Here is a 19,058-nt window from a genome sequence, read left to right on the forward strand (position 1 = left end):
TTACAATGCTCAGCTTCTGAGTTACTGTTTGGTGGTTCTGTCAGATTCATAGAGAATGGCAATGCTGTGGCTTTTAACTCTGAGCCTCTTTTGGTTTTGCTATATATTTAAAATGATAATTCAGCATCGAGGAACTCCTGTGAAAGAAGCAGTTCCTGTGTAAATGGCTGCTGAATTGGTAAGACGATGGGTGTAGGGAGAATCAGAATTGTTCTCCCAATCTCATGGAAATACATGAGCATAATTACTCGACTTACATGTTGGTCATCATCATTTGCTCTGTATTCTTGTTTTCGCTCTTCAATAATGTTCAATTACTGAAGTAACTTTTTTTTGTTTGTTTTAGTTGGATGGGACAGAGTCATCTGGACAGCTACAAAGCGCTGATGAGGAAGTTGTGTCTGCAGCCTGCCGGCTCGTTTGTGAGTGGGCCCAGAAAGTGCTCAGCCAGCCTTTTGATACAGTCTTGGAACTGGCTCGTTTCCTTGTCAAAAGTCACTACATCGGTACCAAGTCAATGGCAGCTTTAACTGTAATGGCAGGGGCACCAGCAGGTAATGAGCTCTGAATAGTGGGAATTTCTTTCCTTGGAGTAACATAGTATGAGTGGGAGGGACTTGTTTTAGTCTTACCTGGTGTGACAATAAAGAGAGGGGTGGCTGGGCAGGCCTGGACCATTAGGGATTGATGCATCTTGTCTTCCCTGCTCTGAGTGGGAATGTAGCCCAGTCCAGGTCATGTTGTTTTTGTCCTCTCCTATGAGTGTTAGCTGAAGTGAGGCATGATGGCTTAGTCCTTTGTTGATGGTGTCAGTAATATCTCTGAAGAAGCACTTCTTTTCAGGGCAGACTTTAAACAGTGACACCAGCTGAGTCTTGCACGTGCATTTATATTATTTCCATCCATGTTGCTGTAAACTCTTCTTGCTGGTAATCTGTGCAGAGAGATGTGAAGAGAAGCAGTGGTTTCAGGTTTATTTTGTGACGTTAGCCTTTCATGCTCTGAGATTTACTTTGTGGCACTGTCATCTGTTTGACAACCTTTTGCTGCTGTTTAAATTCATGTTAATAGTCTTGTTTTAAGGGCTGGGGATAAGAATGTCTGACAGAGCAGTTGTGTTTCTTGAGAACTGCTCGCTACCTGAGGGAGGGGAAGTCTCAGTTGGCCTTGAGGTGACGATGTAACAACAGTCAAAGTTTGAACCATAGGTTATCTGGGGTCTGGTCACTTAGAAGACTTTGGAAGCCTGATTACTCTTCTAGAAATGCTTACAGTTGAGTAAACACATTAGCAACAGAGAAATTGAAGCAAGAAATCTTGTGTCAAGTAAATAATTAATGAAATAAATCTGAGCGGTCTTGTTCACATCAGTTTTTTAGCTTATGTTCTCTGAGGTAATGAAAGGTAGGAGTTAATCTGTGAGTGTGAGCAGGCAGAATTTGGGTCTCGTAGTCCATCCTGGCCCATTCTGATGAGCATCTGCTGCACCAAAGGCAGGAATGTGTGTGCAGCACTGTCACCATCTGAATGGTGATTCCTGGGAGGCAGCCTGCAGTAACTGCATGTGGAACTTGGATGTTGGAATGTTGGAACTTGGACTGATTCTGCAGTCTCCTGCAATTCCTCTGCTGAGGATGCAGGTCTTATAAAGCACTCAAAGGAATTGCTAGTTTTCAGTATGTGAGTAATTTTGCTGAGTTGTACTTTGCTTGATCTGGGTTTTGGGGCCAGTATAGTGGGGGCTTGTAGACGTGCTGCTGGTGTAGCTGTGTTTCTCTGATAGCTTGTCTCAATCTGGAAACAATTATCTGTCTCCATTTTCTCTAGAGCAGATTTTCCTACCAGCATTTCTGGTATGTCAGATGCATGTTTTCCTGAAGTGTTTGATCTGTGTCAGGTAGTAACACCACATCAGCGTTTGTTTAAATTCTTCATCTTAGAAGTAAGGGCTTGAGAGGCTCTGGGAGCCCCCCTGAGACAGAAGGGCCTTCTATGGAGCCAGTTGTGTGACTGAGATTCCAGCACTTGGCTTCAAGGTAAAGAGAGGGGTTTATTCGCATAGCTCTATGACTCACGGAGCTTCCCTCCCTTTACTCCTTCAACAGAAAATGGTGTTTCCAGGAAATGGGCCATTATTTCCAGTGCATCCCTGGTGGGCTTGGAGTGCGTTGTGGACAGTCATCTTAGGAGAGGTTCTATGGTCTAGAATGGCAAAATAGATATTCTCATTCCTCAGTACTGCAAAGAGCTACATTGTCACTGTGTATTAACTGGGGGGGGGGGAGAGGAAGCTTTTAATCTCAAATGTAAAGCTGTGGGGTTTTTTTTCCTGATAAATTCAGTATTCAGCCAACATAGGTCACTCAGTTGCCAGTAATTGCAATACACCGGGGCATTTCACTGCTCTGTGAAGGCGGAATTGAAAGCATAAAGTGGAGATGCTGCAGTGTTCAGGCTCTGTTGGTCCATTCAGGCTGCTGCTGGGAGGGTGGGCTACCAGAAGGCAGTTGCTGAGCACATACTGGGTAGCTAAACAGAAATTATTGCCCTTAAAATGGTTCTGATTGATTGTTTTTTCTCCCTTGTCACTTCTCTTCTTGCCCTTCTTTCACTATTGTCCCTGTTCACACGCTGGATGTTGATCCGTTCTGGCATTACATGCAGATATCATCTTTTAGAGCTGCTCCTTTGTGACACAAAGGCTTTCTGGAAAGATTTTTCATTTTAGAACTGCTTTCAGTACAGATAACAAAACAAAAACATGGTAGATGATGAATTTTAAAGGTTCATCTGAAACATATCCACTGCCCTCTGCTGCCGGTTAGATGAAATGCACTGGTTTTAGATTTTGCTGAAACAAAAGATGTTATTTGGGATTACTAGAAACAAGATGCCAGCACTTTGCAGCTAGTGTGCAGCTTGCATAACAGAGAGAGACTTTGCCTCAATGTGGAAAGAAACTGAAACACTGAAGGGAACTGAGCATGAAGTGCTCTCATGGGTGAGATGTTCACCAAATGGTTGTGGAGATGCCTGCCATGGATCTGTGCGGCTGGATACAGATGTGGCACCACAGCAGACAGGGAGTGTGTTGTTATAATTAATTCTTCTTTTATATTCAGGAATAAAAGGGATCCCCCAGCCCTCAGCTTTTATACCTACTGCTGAAAGCAATTCCTTTCAACCACAAGTGAAAACTCTGTCATCTCCTGTTGATGCCAAGCAGCAGCTGCAGCGTAAGATCCAGAAGAAGCAGCAAGAACAGAAACTGCAGTCTCCTTTGCCAGGAGAGTCTCCAGCAAAGAAAACAGAAGGCACCGCAACCAATGGTGTAACTAGTATATCGAACGGGAGTCCTGCTATTCTGTCTCCTCAGCCTATTGGCATTGTTGTGGCAGCTGTCCCCAGCCCGATACCGGTAATTCTCCAGCAGTTCTCTATAGAAGTCCCCTTAGGAAAGGACTGAAGATGACCCGTAGCTGAGCAGTGGTGTCAGTGGGATGGAAATACGGTTTCTGTTCAGATGTGAATCCCTTGGTTCTTTTCTGTCCCAGTGACTGGTACAGCAGTATGCCTGAATTAGGAATAAGAGGCAGCAGAATTCTGATCACATCGTATTGGCCAAGTTCATCTTCAAAGTCGATGACAGTGGAGTTTCAGCTAGCAATAATTTAGATTATGTGTGGGAATAATTACTCTTGAGATGAATTTAACCAGATGGGGAAGTCTACAGGTCACGTGGGTCACCAAGCCATCCCATTTAGAATCTAAATTGATTTGCATTGACCTGGTGGATTTAGTGACAGCAATAATTTTAATTATGCATGAAATCTGTAATATGGGACTTGTTTGTTTTTCGGACATAGAACACAAGATTGGGAGGAAGGTTATTTGTTCTTAGGGCTTCAGCTGTATTGTTTATTGCAATAGACAGGGGATACTAATACTCAGCTTGCATTTGATTTTGAAATCTTGAAAATGAGTAGTTTTGGACACACCTTTATCCTTTGTATTGCTGTCTTTGGTTCCACTTAGTGAAGAACTGTATGAGAATAACCCTTTCATTAATAGAAGAGCAGAGTAATGTGTATATCAGTGCCTTAAAGGCATACCTTAAAAATCAAATCCTCATATCTACCAATTGTAGGCAGACATTTCTCTTGTCATGCATGCAGTTGAAGAGCTTGCTTTGTTTTGAAATGACATTTGCTGGTGCACACGCTTTGGTGTGTTGAGTTGCATTGTCCTTAATCTTTGAAACACATGGAGTCGTCTGTGGACTCTGGGGACTTCCTTGCTTCATTGCCACACCATTTTTTTTCTCTCCTAAACAGGTGCCAAGGACCAGGCAGTTGGTGACATCTCCAAGTCCTATGGGATCATCTGACAACAAGGTCCTGCCACTCAATGTTCAGGTGGTCACTCAGCACATGCAATCAGTCAAGCAGTCACCAAAGACTCCCCAGAACGTTCCTGCCAGCCCAGTTGGTGACCGCTCTGCCCGACATCGCTACCCGCAGATCTTACCGAAGCCAGCAAACACCAGTGCTCTCACCATCCGCTCTCCCACAACGGTGCTTTTTACCAGTAGCCCAATCAAGACTGTTGTGCCAGCTCCACACGTGAATTCCTTAAACGTCGTAAAAATGACAGCAATATCTCTTGCCCCGAGCAGCAGCAGTGTGCCCGTCAAACAGACGCCTTCAGTTAATAGTAGTGCAGGAGCAGTGGAAGAGGGGAGGACTACTCCACAGATCAAAAACGGTTCTGTTGTTTCACTTCAATCTCCAGGATCCAAACCCAGCACTGTTGTGGCTGCATCTGCAGTTGAGATCAAAATGGAACCAGAAGGACTGCTGGATGAGAACCCAGTACAGGGCCAGGAGAGCTCAGACACATCTAAATCCATAAAGGCAACCCCTGACCTGCCACCTGCTCAACAGATAAATTTCGAGGTTGCAACCGTGAAGGTTTCAGCTGATGGTGTTGTGGAGGCAAAACCAGTTAAGGGCTGTGATCAGGGAGCTGAAGAAGCAGGGACCAAATACAAGATGCAGTCCAATGAGATCACACCGGTTTCTTCAGCAGGCAATAATCAAAGCACTCTGAAGCTCTCTGTTGCCAGTCACAACTTGTCCAGCACCAGCATTGATTCACCTCCTACTGGTGAGTCTTCAATTAAAGACAAGGTATGCACTAAAAGTCCAAGAAAACGACAGCCCTCTACGCTTCAGGATTCCCAGGTACCGCCTGTCAAGAAACCACTGGTGGGGCAGCTTTCAGCTGGCAATGCTGAGGAGTGTCAAAAAGCAAACAGTGTTACGAAGGTTCCAAAGGTTGTATCGTTAGCTAACAGTGACAATACCACCCTTGTTGAAGTTCCCAGCCAGGTACCTGTCAATGTACCTGTACCTTCTGCAGCTCCAGCAGACTTAGTGACAGACTGTTCTTTGAGTGCTGATCTAAATACCAGTGATTCTACTTTAGAACAGCAGCTTGCATCAGCATCATCTCCAGATATAAAAGTGAAATTGGAAGGAAACATGTTTATTATAGAAAGCGATTCAAAATCTGATGGCAGCTTTAACTCAAATGCTTGGCACCATATCACCAAAACTTCTGATTTTGCATCTGTGAATTGTGAACAGCAGCAAGATATCAGTGTTATGACTATTGCGGGACACTCTGGCTCTAGTGACTTACAGGAGCCTGCGTGGGAGCCAGTGCACTGTGAGGGTATCCAGCAGGATGTGTACAACCAGCAGTTACAGAGCCAGATCCAAGACTCCTCCTTGAGTCAAATACAAGCACAGTCTTCAAATCAGTTACCTCTGCAGTCTGAGCTGAAAGAATTTGAACATACAGTCCCTCAGTCAAATGAAAACTTCTTTTCCTTTGATGATGACCTAACCCAGGACAGCATTGTGGAGGAGCTGGTGCTCATGGAGGAGCAAATGTCAATGAACAGTTCTCATGCTTACGGCGGCTGTCTAGGAATGGCACTTCAGAGTCAGACAGCAGCTCAAGGAGCCCCTGTGTCATCCCACCCAAGCAGCACACACTTCTACCATTCGATCCATAATAACAGCACTCCAATTCACACTCCCACTCCCACCCCTACCCCGACTCCCACCCCCACCCCGACTCCAACGCCCACCTCTGAAATGATTGCTGGATCTCAGAACGTGTCACGCGAGAGCCCCTGTTCCAGGCTGGCTCAGACGACTCCTGTGGACAGTGCTCTAGGAAGCAGCCGGCACACACCCATTGGCACACCACATTCAAACTGCAGCAGCAGTGTTCCTCCAAGTCCTGTGGAATGCCGGAACCCATTTGCATTTACTCCCATAAGCTCCAGTATGGCTTACCACGATGCCAGCATTGTTTCAAGCAGCCCTGTGAAGCCAATGCAGCGGCCTATGGCTACCCACCCTGACAAAACCAAACTTGAGTGGATGAATAACGGGTACAGCAGTGTTAGTAATTCATCTGTTGCGAACCATGGCATTCTTCCGAGCTACCAGGAGCTGGTGGAAGATCGCTTCAGGAAACCTCATGCTTTTGCAGTTCCTGGCCAGTCGTACCAATCTCAGCCACGCCACCACGATACTCACTTTGGCCGTGTGACTCCTGTCTCACCTGTGCAGCACCAGGCAGCCCCTGTAAGTAACACCACCAAGCAGGAGGGCTTTGCAGTTCCTGCTCCTCTGGACAACAAAGGAGCTGGTTCCTCTCTCAACAACAGTCTGAGATGCCGGAGCGTCAGCCCTGCTGTCCATCGTCAGCGTAATCTCAGTGGGAGCACCGTGTATCCTGTGTCCAATATACCACGCTCCAACCTGGCACCTTTTGGAAGTCCGGTGACTCCTGAAGTTCACAACGTATTTACTAATATCCATGCAGACACTAGTGCCAATAATATAGCGCAGAGAAGCCAGTCGGTCCCATTGACTGTGATGATGCAGACGGCCTTCCCATCTCTTCAGAAACAAACAAACGCTAAAAAAATAACCAATGTGTTGTTAAACAAACTGGATTCTGATAGCGATGATGCAGTGAGAGGTTTGGGAATGAACAACATGCCCTCAAATTACACGGCCAGGATGAATCTCACTCAGATTTTAGAGACGTCCACCGCTTTTCCTAGTGCCAACCCACAGAATATGATCAATTCCAGCACTTCAATTTATGAATTCCAAACACCAAATTACCTCACTAAAAGCAGCACCGATCAGATCAGTTTTTCTTCTGGAGATAACCAAGCACAATCAGACATCGGAGAACAGCAGTTAGATTTTAGCAGCACTGTAAAAGACCTTTTAGGGGAGGACAGTCTGCCAACAAACCAGCAGCTGGTGAATCAGGTGGCATCAGATCTCAGCGTTGCATCTGTCTTTCCCAGCGACATCAGGTTGTCTTCCGAACTCTCAGGCAGCATTAACGATCTGAACACTTTAGACACAAATCTACTGTTTGATCCAGGTCGTCAGCAGGGACAAGACGATGATGCTACACTGGAGGAATTAAAAAATGACCCCTTGTTTCAACAAATCTGCAACGAATCCATGAACTCAATTAATACATCAGGTTTTGAGTGGATGGAGAGCAAGGATCATCCTGCTGTTGAAATGTTGGGTTAATATTGTTTTATAGTATGTATGTAGCACACTGTATGTAAAAGACAGACGTATTGTATTTGTCTTAATGGAAGTGCCTCCTGCAGCAGAAACACTTGCTATGTATTGTGGCATTTAAAAAAAACAAACAAGAGTTTGCTGTACCAGCTGCTCATTCTTCAGCAGAGAAAGGGCAGTCTTAGCAATTTCGAAACAAATCTCTGAAGGTGATTGGGCCATCAAAGAGCCAGTATTACTTTGTTAATTTGATAGTGTTTCCCATTCAGCATTTCTTGTTGTAGTAAATAAGTGATTAATAGCAACAACAGCTCTGGTTGAGGCAGCGGGAGGATTTGAAGTTGAGCTCATAGGTAGGCTTTCCATACTTGGTATTGCTCGTTACTTCTAGTACGTGATTCATCCTGACCTCTGTCGTTCAGGTCTGAAATGCAGGGGGCCTGCAGGTATGTGGGGCATATCCAGGCAGTGGATACCAGTGAACCACGGGTGCCTGGTCACTGTAGCTGTGTTGAGTACTGCCTGGTGGTGAACTGGTGCCATTTACATCTCTAGTAAAACACAGAGATAGAAGAGATGACAGGAAGCGGGAGTGATCAAGGAGAAAAGAAAGATGCACTAATTTTTTATTTAACAGAAAGAGATCTATGTAGTTGTTTTGTCCATTAATGTTTCCGACGCCGTACTTGATATTTTACTTCTCACTTCGGTGTTTTTATGTCAGGTAAAATTAGCGAGAAAAGATTTTAGCACTGAGGTTTAATCTAGGAGTAACCCCTCATATTAAAATGATAGGTACTATTTAATTATTTATGGAAGGTAAAGAAGTGACGTGGTATCTTCCCTCTCTTTTTTAGATAAGAGCTGCTAGAGCTCGTTTAAATACTATTTTTAAAGATTGGTTTTTAAGTTTGCTCTTTTCTAACATAGTGGAGAGTGTAGGAAGATGTTCTTTCCTCTCTATTTCAGTAGGTTGAGCCTGTCTTGCTCTTTTTTAAATAAAAGATGATTAAAATATTATAAAACGTGGTGGATCTAAAAATATTTTGTATAGAGCCATAATACTGCCAGGCACTTTATAGATGTGAGCTCACTTTGGATGAAACTTATTTTAAAAGTGCTTACTGGTTTTAGAAGCCTGAATTCAGTTTTCACCAGATGATTTGAGAGGACCGATGAACCTGATTTCTGTTACACGTCCTCAGCTGCCCCTCTTTGAAAATGGAATTTCACCTTCTAACTCACCAGTTCACTTGAACCAAAACAAAAACGGCCGCCTGATTTACCAGCATGGCATGAGTCTCTGTGATGATGGAGAGGTGCTTGACCAGCCCTGGCCCTGATGCTGGCAAGAGGATTTGCAGAGGCTGGCTGTTAAGAAATAATTGTTCTGAGAATGCTACAGTACCATCCCTTAAGCTCAGTATAGGATTGGTTATTTCTCTTGTGAACTGACAAACTGAAAGCAGAGCAGAAGACATTTTCCTCTCTTGCATTCCTTCTTTGGATAAGAGGTCATAAATTTATGAATGGGAAGGCACAACAAGCCCCCCTAAGATTTATTAAGGAATAGATGCTCAGATTATTATTTGTTTTTGATTTTTGTTTGTTAAAGTGACTTAGCGGTCATTTGTTTCTTCAGTTTTTGCTAAGGACTTGATCTCAGTACTGATGAGCTTTTTTGACAGCTGATCTGAATTGTGCTGCTGCATTGTCACTTCAGGTGCTGGTGTATCATGCCTTCTCTTGCTCTTGCCCTGATTGACCACCAGTCTGTGGCTGCTTCTTCAGGGACAAAACTGTTGTGACAAACTGTAGCACCTTACAGGGAGCGTGATTTCACTGTGCTTGCATCAGAAGTTTTGCTGCTTCGTTAGGAACAGGCTTGGAGAGTTCGGATTGCTCCTTGAAACATAGGGATATGCAATGGTGTGGTTTGTTTTAAGACCAGGTCACCCTTCTTAGTTAGTTAAGGAAGAGGTTAGGAGTCTAAAAACTGCACGGTAGGGTTCTTTTAGGTGTCTGCAGTGAGGCTGGAACCATTTTTCCTTTAGACACAAGTTGCCAGTGGCAGGACTTGAATTTGCATACCTGTCCACGGCCTTTAGCCAGAGGTATGGCTCACCATCCTCTTACCTTGTTGACTTGGCTGGGTCTGAGACACACTCAGCGCTTCTTTTTTCTTACCCTGTGCGAAGTGCCAGTGAACGTGTGAACTCTGCTTTCCAGTGGAGATGGAGGGGAGAACTCGAGCTCCACCTGTGCTGTGGCAGTCTCTACATCTTCACGATGTGCTGGCCTGGCCCCCGTGTTGCTGAGACTGACGTGGGCTTGGTGTCAACAAGTTCTCACCTAACTCCACTAGTTTTTCCGAACATTTCTTACTAAAAACAAGAGTAGATTTGAAGCTGATGCTCTCTAAATTATGCAGCCGTCACCAAAGGTTTTTAAAGTACCTTTTAGATTGTTTTTAAATACAAGCATTACTTTGAACCTAACGAGTGGTTTAATTAACAGGAATATTCTGTGATCAGTGGATTTAAAGCAAATGTACATTTAATTGAAGAAGTGTTCTATTCAGTAAGGGTTCTTTCAAGTGAAATCCAAGGCATAGACACAGCTTTGTACATTGGTATGTGTCCTTTCAGCAGTGTTTGTGTGTTGGTGTTATAACTGATGTTCTATGAGGTCCCTGTATTTAGTGCTAGTTAGTTCTTTACATTGAGACAGAGCACTACTGCACACCAAAGTATGCAACACCCAAAGGAAGATTCCATGATTTTAGCAAATGGAAGCCTGTCTGTCAGACACTCCAGAACAAAGAAAACGAGACAGTTCTGACCCCTTGTTTACATAATTGGCTTCCAACTAAGATGACAAATAATTTTGATAGCAGTTTTTGCTAAAATATACAAACTAGTGAACTTGTACACTGTGTACAGTATTGCAGCAAACACTTTAAGATTGGTTGGTTAGTCCAGCAAACTATCTGGGTTCATGTATTGCACTAATATTCTGTTGAACCTGTGGCAGGCACATTCCTTAGGATAAATGCAACAAATACGGCCAACAGATTTAAATAAAAGAATAAAAACAAAACAAAAAAAAAACCCACAAAAAGTAAAACAGAAAAAAATGGAACGTGTTTCATTATTAAAAGGCAAAATGTCATTAAAAGTGACAGGTGAAATTGTCTTATGTAGCAATGTGCATTGATCTCAATGAGATATTTCTATTTCTTATTCTCTTAAACGAGAATATTACAGCAGGAAAAATCAAGTTTAGTTTGCTTCACCATGTTAATACATGATCACAAAATGTGCATGAGTGTTAATGACTTAATCTTGTACAGTACTAGATATATCCCTGTAACCACTCTTTTTTATTCTTTGCTGTATTGAAGCTGGTTCGGTGTTAACCAGGTGAGCATAGTTATTCACAAGTTACTTACTTTTTTATGTTAACTAATTCCGCTTAGTTATTGTTGAATATGTTCCTTTTTCGGATTCTTTTTTTTATTGTTCGGGTGTTGAGAGATATTTTTGCATCATTTTATCATGATACGAATTCATGAAGTAAATAATTTGCAGATAATTGCAATAAGCACTGACTTCTGAACTGAAAAGAAGGAAAGCGTTTCTTGTGCAGTGCATCCAAGGTTCATATAATAATCTTGTACCATACCGTGCTTTATTAACTGCACCCTAAGGAAAAAAAAAGAAATCCCTGTACTACATTTTCATTTAATGCAGGAAATCCCATTCTCCCTCTCTCCCGCAGTGTTTTGTTGTCTGTTGTACTGCTGAAACTACAGTAGTTGAATATTGCAGTAGCATTTCAGTTATTTTTTTTATTGAAAGTGCTCAAAAATTGTTTTTTAAATGTTTTCAAAAACAATAAAAAACATTTTATATTAATACGACTTCTGGATTGTTTTCTTTATGTGGGAAATGTGTGTTAAGGTGGGACTGAAACAGAGCTCTGGCCACAGCTGTGCAGTTGGACTGACCTAAGCCAAGCATGCAAGTAAGTCTTGAAAACCTTGTGCAGCCTGTGCTCTCAGAACCATCTTCTCTTCAGAGAGCTGTTGGCTTTATGCCCCAGTTCCGCAGCTATCCCTCTTTAGTTGCTTATGTGGCCATACTTATTACATTCTGGGAGGGAAAACAAAAATGGCTTCGACTTTCAGCTGAAACTGAGTTGAAATTTACCAGCAAATGTGAAAGTAATATTTTGGTTGAGAACCTTGAGACACAGTAGTGACAGCTGTGCTACTTAGAGCTGTGCACAGTTCCTCAGTGTTACAGGCATCCCTAGGTGGATGCTGGTCTGAGTGATAGTTTTGTGTATGGATAGTGGATTTTGGTGCAAATCTTTTAGTTAACATCTGCGTATTTCTATATATACACACGTGTACATATATATACACATGTGTATGTATGTGTGTATATATATACACACTAGCTAAGCAAAGCTGGTTCAGTGAAAAGTGAACTGAGGACATGAGAAGTTTGCTTAGAAAATGTAGAGTGATGAACACTTACAACCCAAAGGTGACAGAACCATAGAATGTTCTTAATAGATGATAATATTACTGCTACGTGTGTTGAATATTCAAGAGATACCCTCCCAGTGACGCGAGTACTCACAATGCGTTGCCTTGGAACATCTACGTATCTATTTTCCAACTGCTTTGTCGTGGCTCCTGCTGAGTGTGTTCTCCCTGGGCCTGCCTACCTGTTTGCTATATCTGGTAATGCCTCAGCTCAGCAATTATTAAAAACTTCCATTTTTGGCCTTGTGGCTCATCTTGAATAGTCATCTTATTTTGAATAAACTGCTGCTTTTCAAAGGATTATTTTAAGTTACTATCATTGAAACTTTGCCTATCTGCAATAGTAAATCACATGATGCAAATTAGAATCAAGTTTTCAGTGAACCTGAAGCTGCTGAGGTCACTGCCTTCCTTGGGCAGCTAACAGCCTGTCCCTACAAATCTCTGCTTCTCAGCATGTTTATTTTACAGTTATTGGGCTTCCTCTTCTCAAATATCCTTGTTTTCTCAGAGATGACAAAAAAAGCCACAACTCTATAGCTGTATTCTATTATAAAGTCCTCAATAAGAACTCACTCATCAACTCCTTTCTCCGACAGAAATACTCTCAACTCTTTAACTTGCCTTCTCCATATCAGTACTTCGACAGGATGCTTGTTCCAAGGGCAGCGATAACTAGTTCCCAGAGTCAGTTCCTGCCTGCCCTGAGACAAGAGGGGACATTTTGAAATGTGTTGTTGAAAAAGCTGTGTGTAAGGAATTACTATTTCTGGCTGGGACAAAGTGCTTTCTGTTTCTGTTTCAAACTGCTTTGAAAATCAAAACAATCTCTCTTTACACACACAGAAGAGGGGGGACAGAGCTCCCATGTCCAAGAGGCCTTGTTCAGACAGCTGGTTTTGTGCTACTGGAATAACTGAAATCTACTCTAACAGGGATTAACTTCTGGAAAGAAAAGAGAGGTGTAAGAAGACAGGAGTGCGGGAGTAGAAAAGTAGCTTCCTCTGATCTTAGCAATGTCTTAGCTACTATCAAAGCATATCTAATATGGACTGCTTCACATGCACACAGAATGATAATCTTGAAGTATTTAAAGAAAAACCCAAACACATAATGTCCAGAAAGATCTTACTTCTGTAACGCTACAGAAGGCTGAGCTGTAGGCACAAATAGCCGCGTGGACTGTGTTAACCATGGGATCACTGGTGGTGAATTAAGCTGGGAAAGGTGACAGTAGTTGCCTGGAGCTCAGCACCTCCATGTTTCTGTTCTGGCAGCTCCTCCCTCTCCAGCTGAAAACAGAAAAATAACATCTCAGTGGTGATTCAGACAAGTGTTTACCACTTTGTTCAAACGCACACGCACAGAATGAATATATCTTTCCACCTCCCCTATAGTTGCTCTTATTACTATGCAGGTTTGCTCATCAATCCAAAGATGTTTGGAATTGCTTGTAAACTTTTGAGCTGGTCACAGAAATGCAGAATGATGTTTCTTGCTGTACGTCTTTCCCTTCCTATATCCCCGCCTTGTTTCATTGAGAGCTGTAGATGTCAGCAGCTCTCTGAGGGATCAGAGATCTCTGTGGAGGTGATGGTGTCAGTGCTTTGCCACCTGAGCAGCTGTGAAACAGTGGGGCACCTCCACTGGTGCAGACTTTTCTGAGCGTGGCATTCAGGCTGTTGTTCGTGGCTGCTGAAAATGAGCAGCTAATGGTGGTGACTGTTGAATAAGTGCTCTGTTGCTGAGAATTTGCTCCAACAAACTGTGCTGTTGTGCTCCTTGTAAAATCTGTTGTAGTTTCCACACAAACAGACAGCAGGCATTACTTTCAGAGCAACCTGACCTACCTAGTTAGAATGCAATGCAAAGACAACGCTCAGTCTGGGGTCATTTCATCAGACTGAGGTTCTTGCTTTCAAAATTCCAGCTTTCATCTTGGTATCAGCATTGCATCGTGCTACCGTGGTGCCTGACAACTATTATCCAGCACATATTTGCAATTAACTGTTTAGCCAAGAAGAATGTTAAGTCTTGGGCTCTTAACTCTGTGACATTAGTTGTCTCAGTGAGTCAGTGCCACCAGAGCTGAGAAACTGCGACTTTGATGCTCTCCAAAGGTGTTTACTGAGCTTAGTCACAGCAGTGACTCACTTGTGATATATATTGTTTCTGTTAATTCCCTCCTGTATGTAGTTTTCCATTTACCTGTCACTGTGACACCGTGACTGGTTCATCGTAACATTTTCTATTACGTGACTCAGTAGAACAAAGACAATAGGACAAAAATCTAAATGCGTGTCATCTGCATACGGGTGTTTTGTTTTGTCAGTGCAATAAAATCACCTCTAATTCCTTTGGTTTTAAAGCGAGAGCAATGAAGGTAATTTACCTAACTTGATTTAAAATCCTTCATAGAAAATCTGTATCCTGTAGTGGTTGATCCAGGATATACCTTGATGTCACTGATCATCCCAGCCTTTATAACTTAACTGTGACCACTGTTCACATATATTCTTAAGCTCAAAGTTGTTTTATTACAATAACCCAATGGAAATCTGAAACATCTTTTACAGCCTCATTTCCCGCTTAACAACAAGGCCGGCTTTGTGTTTGTTTGTTTGGCCTTCAAAGCGGTTCAGTAGTAGAATGTATGGATGTCTTTAGATCATACAAGGATTTAGTGTAAAGAAAGAAGCAAACCAAATATTGTAGATGTAAATACAGCTCTGAGCACACCTTTGGTCTGTCTGTCTGGATGCCATCATCTCACCCATAGAAAATGAAGTCCCTTGTTTTTGTTTGAACCCTTCAGGTCAATTAATGTTAATTTTGATGGCAAAAGAAGTTGCATTTCTTTGCTACCAGACGAGAACTCACCGTCAGGATGGAGTAATGAGATTAAATATTCATACGTTTTTAATGGTCTTGCTCTGCAGATAAAGCATTGCACTGCACTTAGATGATCCAAATGCAGGTTATTCTGTGCAGCTGACAACAAACCATTTGTAAAAAGAAAATGGAGGTCTCTCAGAAAAGCTCTTTTTCCCTATTAGCCTGTAATTGCATAAAATATTAAACAGTGGAGACATCTCATATGAGAACTCAATGTTTGTTAACAAACATTGCATTTTATTTTCTTTTTATTAAGGGAATATTCTTTAACTTGAATTTATTCTCTTTTAAGTGAATTGCTGGAGGCTTGCTGCAATACTGAAGATAATTCTTGATTACACTGGAAATGCATGCAGACCTTAACCCGGTATTTGGGTTCCTCTGGGTGGCAAATCAAGCACAAGAAGCCACACGGACAGCAGGCAAATGCTGATGGACTTGTTTTTCAACTGTGCTGTAACTTCAGTTCTGGGCAACCTGTGGGTTTTGCATGGAAACAAAATAGAAGAATGTCTGGGTCTTTTTTTTCCCCAAATGGTACCAGCTGTTCTAATCAGAGACACAGTTTCTCCACAGTGACCTTTCATTAGATCATCTTGCCTAAAGACGGCTGCCTGAATGCCACCTGGTCTGACTCTCACCAGTTTAAGTGCACTCATATGGTCTTTAATAAATAACACTCTGCATTCACTTTGAAACATGCACAATCTGATGCTGGCAGAAACAGATCTGCTCACTTTCTCAGCTGGTAAATTGGGAAAATAACCCATGATGAGATGAGGCTGCAATGGTCTGCAAGGCCCATTAGAGAAGATGACTGATTTCCTGTTGGCGATGATAGAATCACAGAATGGCTTGGGCTGGAAGGGACCTCAAGGACCACCAAGCTCCAACCCCCCACTGGTCATTTAGGATTCCACATAATGTAACTGATGCATGAAATGCCTTGGCTCCCAAAAACCACTGTAGCTCAGGTTGTAAATAGAAGACACAACTGACTGCGAGGGTCAGCGACTGCGTATCTTCTAGAGCCAGACAATTAGAGTTGAAGACCTTCTATTCCCTGAACAGCAGATGCTTTGCTTAGGGCTGCTGAGCCTGGGCAGGGCCCGGCAGCACCAAGGAGCATGACCCGGCAGGGAGCATGACCCAGCAGGGAGCATTGCCCAGCAGGGAGCATTGCCCAGCAGGGAGCATTGCCCAGCAGGGAGCATTGCCCCCCGTGGTGCCTGGCTTGCCACCTAGGCACAGCTCTGCCAAGGGCAGCATGAGTTCAGGCCTCTTACCGCCATGTTTTGTTAGCAGGTCCCTCAAACAGCAGCTGGGCAGTCGCTGAGCTGAGCACACTGTGGTGGCTGGCACCAGCCGCACATGTTCCTTGTGAGGCAGCATTTGCCCTTCACGCTGCGGCTCCACACATGGCAGCCCACTTCGCCCCCTGGCCGCTCTCTCTGCCCGGCCGTGGCTGCAGGCACCATTGTACACAACGGGGCCTTCCTTCCACCAAGCCCCCACCTAAGGCCGCACTGTGAGCGCAGTGTGAGATCCCTTCTGCACCTCCACGCTATTTTCCTATGTGTTTCCCTCGAATTTCCATTCGGTTTCTCCGGCACACATTGCACACAGCCCCAGGGCTCACCCTGAGGTGCATTAAAGACACACACGAGCTGGTTACCGCTCCCGCTTCGGCCGCACGACGCCCGTCCCACACTCGGCTCCCTGAGGAGCGGCCCCTCCCTCAGCCGCACGGCGCGTGTCTCCGGGCGGGGCGCGGCGGGCTGACCAATGGGGCGCTGCGCCTTCCTCCTGCGCGCCAATCGGGGCGGGGCGGGAGCGGGGCGCGCTCGGCGGGGGCGGGACGGGGGCGGGGTGAGGCCGGGGCGGGCGGCGCGCGGGGCCGGCAGGGCGGTGCGGGAATGGCGGCCTCAACCGTGGAGGTGTTCGGGCTGCACGGAGACGAGGTGAGGCCCGAGGGACGCACGGCACAGCACGGCACGGCACGGCACGGCACGGCGCGGGGCGGGAGGCGGCCGAGGAGGCGGGCGGAGAGCGAGCCCGCGGGGGAGCCCTTGGAGCACGGCCGGGAGGGGGTCCTGAGCGGGGCGGGGGGGGCTTCCGTTGGCGGGATGCGGGGGGATGAGGGGACACAGCGGGCGGGGTTCGGCCGTGGGGCCGCCCAGCGGCGGGGCGGTGTGTGGGGCGGTGTGTGTGTGTGTGGGGCGGTGTGTGTGTGTGGGGCGGTGTATGGGGTGTTGTGTGGGGCTGTATGTGTGGGGCGCTGTGTCGGGGCGGCTCCTCGGCTCCGCTCTGCTCCCGGGGCCGTGCGCGGAGGCGGCTCCCGGTCCCGGCGATCCCGCCCACGGCTGCGGCTTTGTTTGTGGCCGCCGCTCCGCGGGCAGCTCCCTGCCGGCCGTGTCCGTGTCCGTGTCCGTGTCCGTGTCCGTGGGAGGCGGCTGTTCTGCCGGGAAGAAGCGGCGGCGCAGGAGGCAGCGAGCCGGGCCGTGCACGAGGCTGCGGCAGCACAGATCTGCCGTGCTGGTCTGGGCTGCCTTCAGGCCTTATCCGTACTCAGTTATAATGTGGCTCTCGTAATCGGTGCGGTGTTTGCAGAGGAGTAGCCGTGGGCCTCTCGTAGCTGGCTTATTTTCCTCTCAGTGTTGCAGTTGTGCTGGAATAGTGCTAGAGAATTGCCACCGTGTGCTGCAGGGCTGCTCTGCTCTCTCAGAGCCTCTTCATGGTTCCCACAACTCCGTGGCCGTGTAGCCGTGCTATCAGCACACCCCCCTGGTGCTGTGTTTCTCCTTAGTCCAGCCAATTTTGCTCAGTTTAGGTGCTTGTTGGCCACCCTCGCTAAGGGGAAAGTGTTTTGAAGTCTGCTCAAAGCTGACGTTTTCCCATCTTTCCTATATTTCTTGGAACACAGACTCAGTTTGGGGATGGATGCAGAGCTGGGGTGTGTAACAAATCCATCAGATCCAACTTTGTCCATAACTCACAAGTTTAGCCAAACCTCTTCAAGTTACAGATGTGGAAAATGCCCTTTGCTTACAATCAGAGACTCGTTGTGTAGCTCTCATGTGTGATTCTACGTGCCCGGTTCAGAGCTGCCTTGGCCCTGTGTGCTGGCATGGAGCCTCAGCTTCCTGTCCGTGTTCTGTTGTTGGTCGGTTTGTGCTTAACACAGGATCACTAACACCATATTGCTGGCACAAATTAAATGATGGTGAAGAGGCTGGACTCCAAAGGAAGCTCTCATTGAGGTTGTTTTGTGCACACTTGCTTATTTCATGTGCTGTACTCAGGAACCTGAATTTCAGTGCCCAAATCTAGTGGCTCTTCATTACTCTGGTTCAGTTTTCTGTGCAATGGGTTTCTGTGTGTGTTACTCACAGGACTTCTTGTGACTCGCTGGGATATTGAAGTGGTGAGCACTAGAAAGGGCTGTGTTGAAAGCTGTTAGTTCTGTGTTCAGACCAGGATTTTAACGCTGTGTGGGAAGTGACATCTGGGGTCGTGTGCTGAGAAAGGGATAAAGGAGAAAATGGGGGTAGGAGGCATCTCCTGGAGTCTGAGTCCTCTGAGGTTCTAACAGGATCAGTGTGCAGTGCAGGAGAAAATAGCCATGATATAGACTATATAGGATAATATAGGATATATAGGATAATGGTGTTGGAATAAAACTGGATGCTGATGGAGTGTCTTGATTATTTTAAAAACTATTTTACATTGCAGGAGTGCAGAAAGTAGAGGGAAAAAAAGGGAAATGAGCAAATTAAACTCCTTCTACCCCTCACCTGAGTGTAGAAAAATAAAGAGCATTAGGAATGCTTAAAGCGATTACTTTTGCTCATCTCATTAACCTTTTCTAAAAGAGGAAGGCAGTGCCCTATGTGTGCTTCCCACCTGCACACACACCTTTTCCCCCCCTGCCCATTACATGGTGCTGGCTCAGCACTGCTGCTGCTTTGCCCTCC

At 45.1% G+C, this 19,058-nt stretch overlaps 2 protein-coding genes and 1 long non-coding RNA gene across 6 annotated transcripts in view; 2 read left to right on the forward strand and 1 right to left on the reverse strand.

Annotated features, from left to right (window-relative positions):
• The window catches only part of RFX7 (regulatory factor X7), a 74,625-nt gene extending 63,074 nt beyond the window's left edge, over positions 1–11,551 (forward strand). For all 3 annotated transcript variants that reach the window (XM_032446971.1, XM_032446970.1, XM_015872795.2), the window contains 3 exons: positions 347–554; positions 3,123–3,418; positions 4,335–11,551. In XM_032446971.1, coding sequence (XP_032302862.1) covers positions 347–554; positions 3,123–3,418; positions 4,335–7,640 — 3,810 coding nt within the window. In that variant the 3' untranslated portion in view covers positions 7,641–11,551. The remainder of the gene's footprint in view (positions 1–346; positions 555–3,122; positions 3,419–4,334) is intronic.
• On the reverse strand, positions 8,637–16,831 carry LOC116653933. The gene is made up of 2 exons (XR_004308596.1): positions 16,371–16,831; positions 8,637–13,481 (listed from the first exon to the last, which is right to left on the reverse strand). It is a non-coding gene; the product is annotated as an uncharacterized LOC116653933 (long non-coding RNA).
• Positions 16,832–16,949: 118 nt separating this feature from the next.
• NEDD4 (NEDD4 E3 ubiquitin protein ligase) overlaps positions 16,950–19,058 on the forward strand; it is a 49,054-nt gene continuing 46,945 nt past the window's right edge. The window contains exon 1 of one of the 2 annotated variants that reach the window (XM_015872798.1): positions 16,950–17,045. In XM_015872798.1, the coding sequence (XP_015728284.1) occupies positions 17,001–17,045 (45 nt within the window). In that variant the 5' untranslated portion in view covers positions 16,950–17,000. The remainder of the gene's footprint in view (positions 17,046–19,058) is intronic. The other variant, XM_015872799.2, reaches the window with a different exon arrangement.

The sequence above is a fragment of the Coturnix japonica genome, chromosome 10 (assembly GCF_001577835.2).
Source record: "Coturnix japonica isolate 7356 chromosome 10, Coturnix japonica 2.1, whole genome shotgun sequence".
Taxonomy (NCBI): Eukaryota; Metazoa; Chordata; class Aves; order Galliformes; family Phasianidae; genus Coturnix; species Coturnix japonica.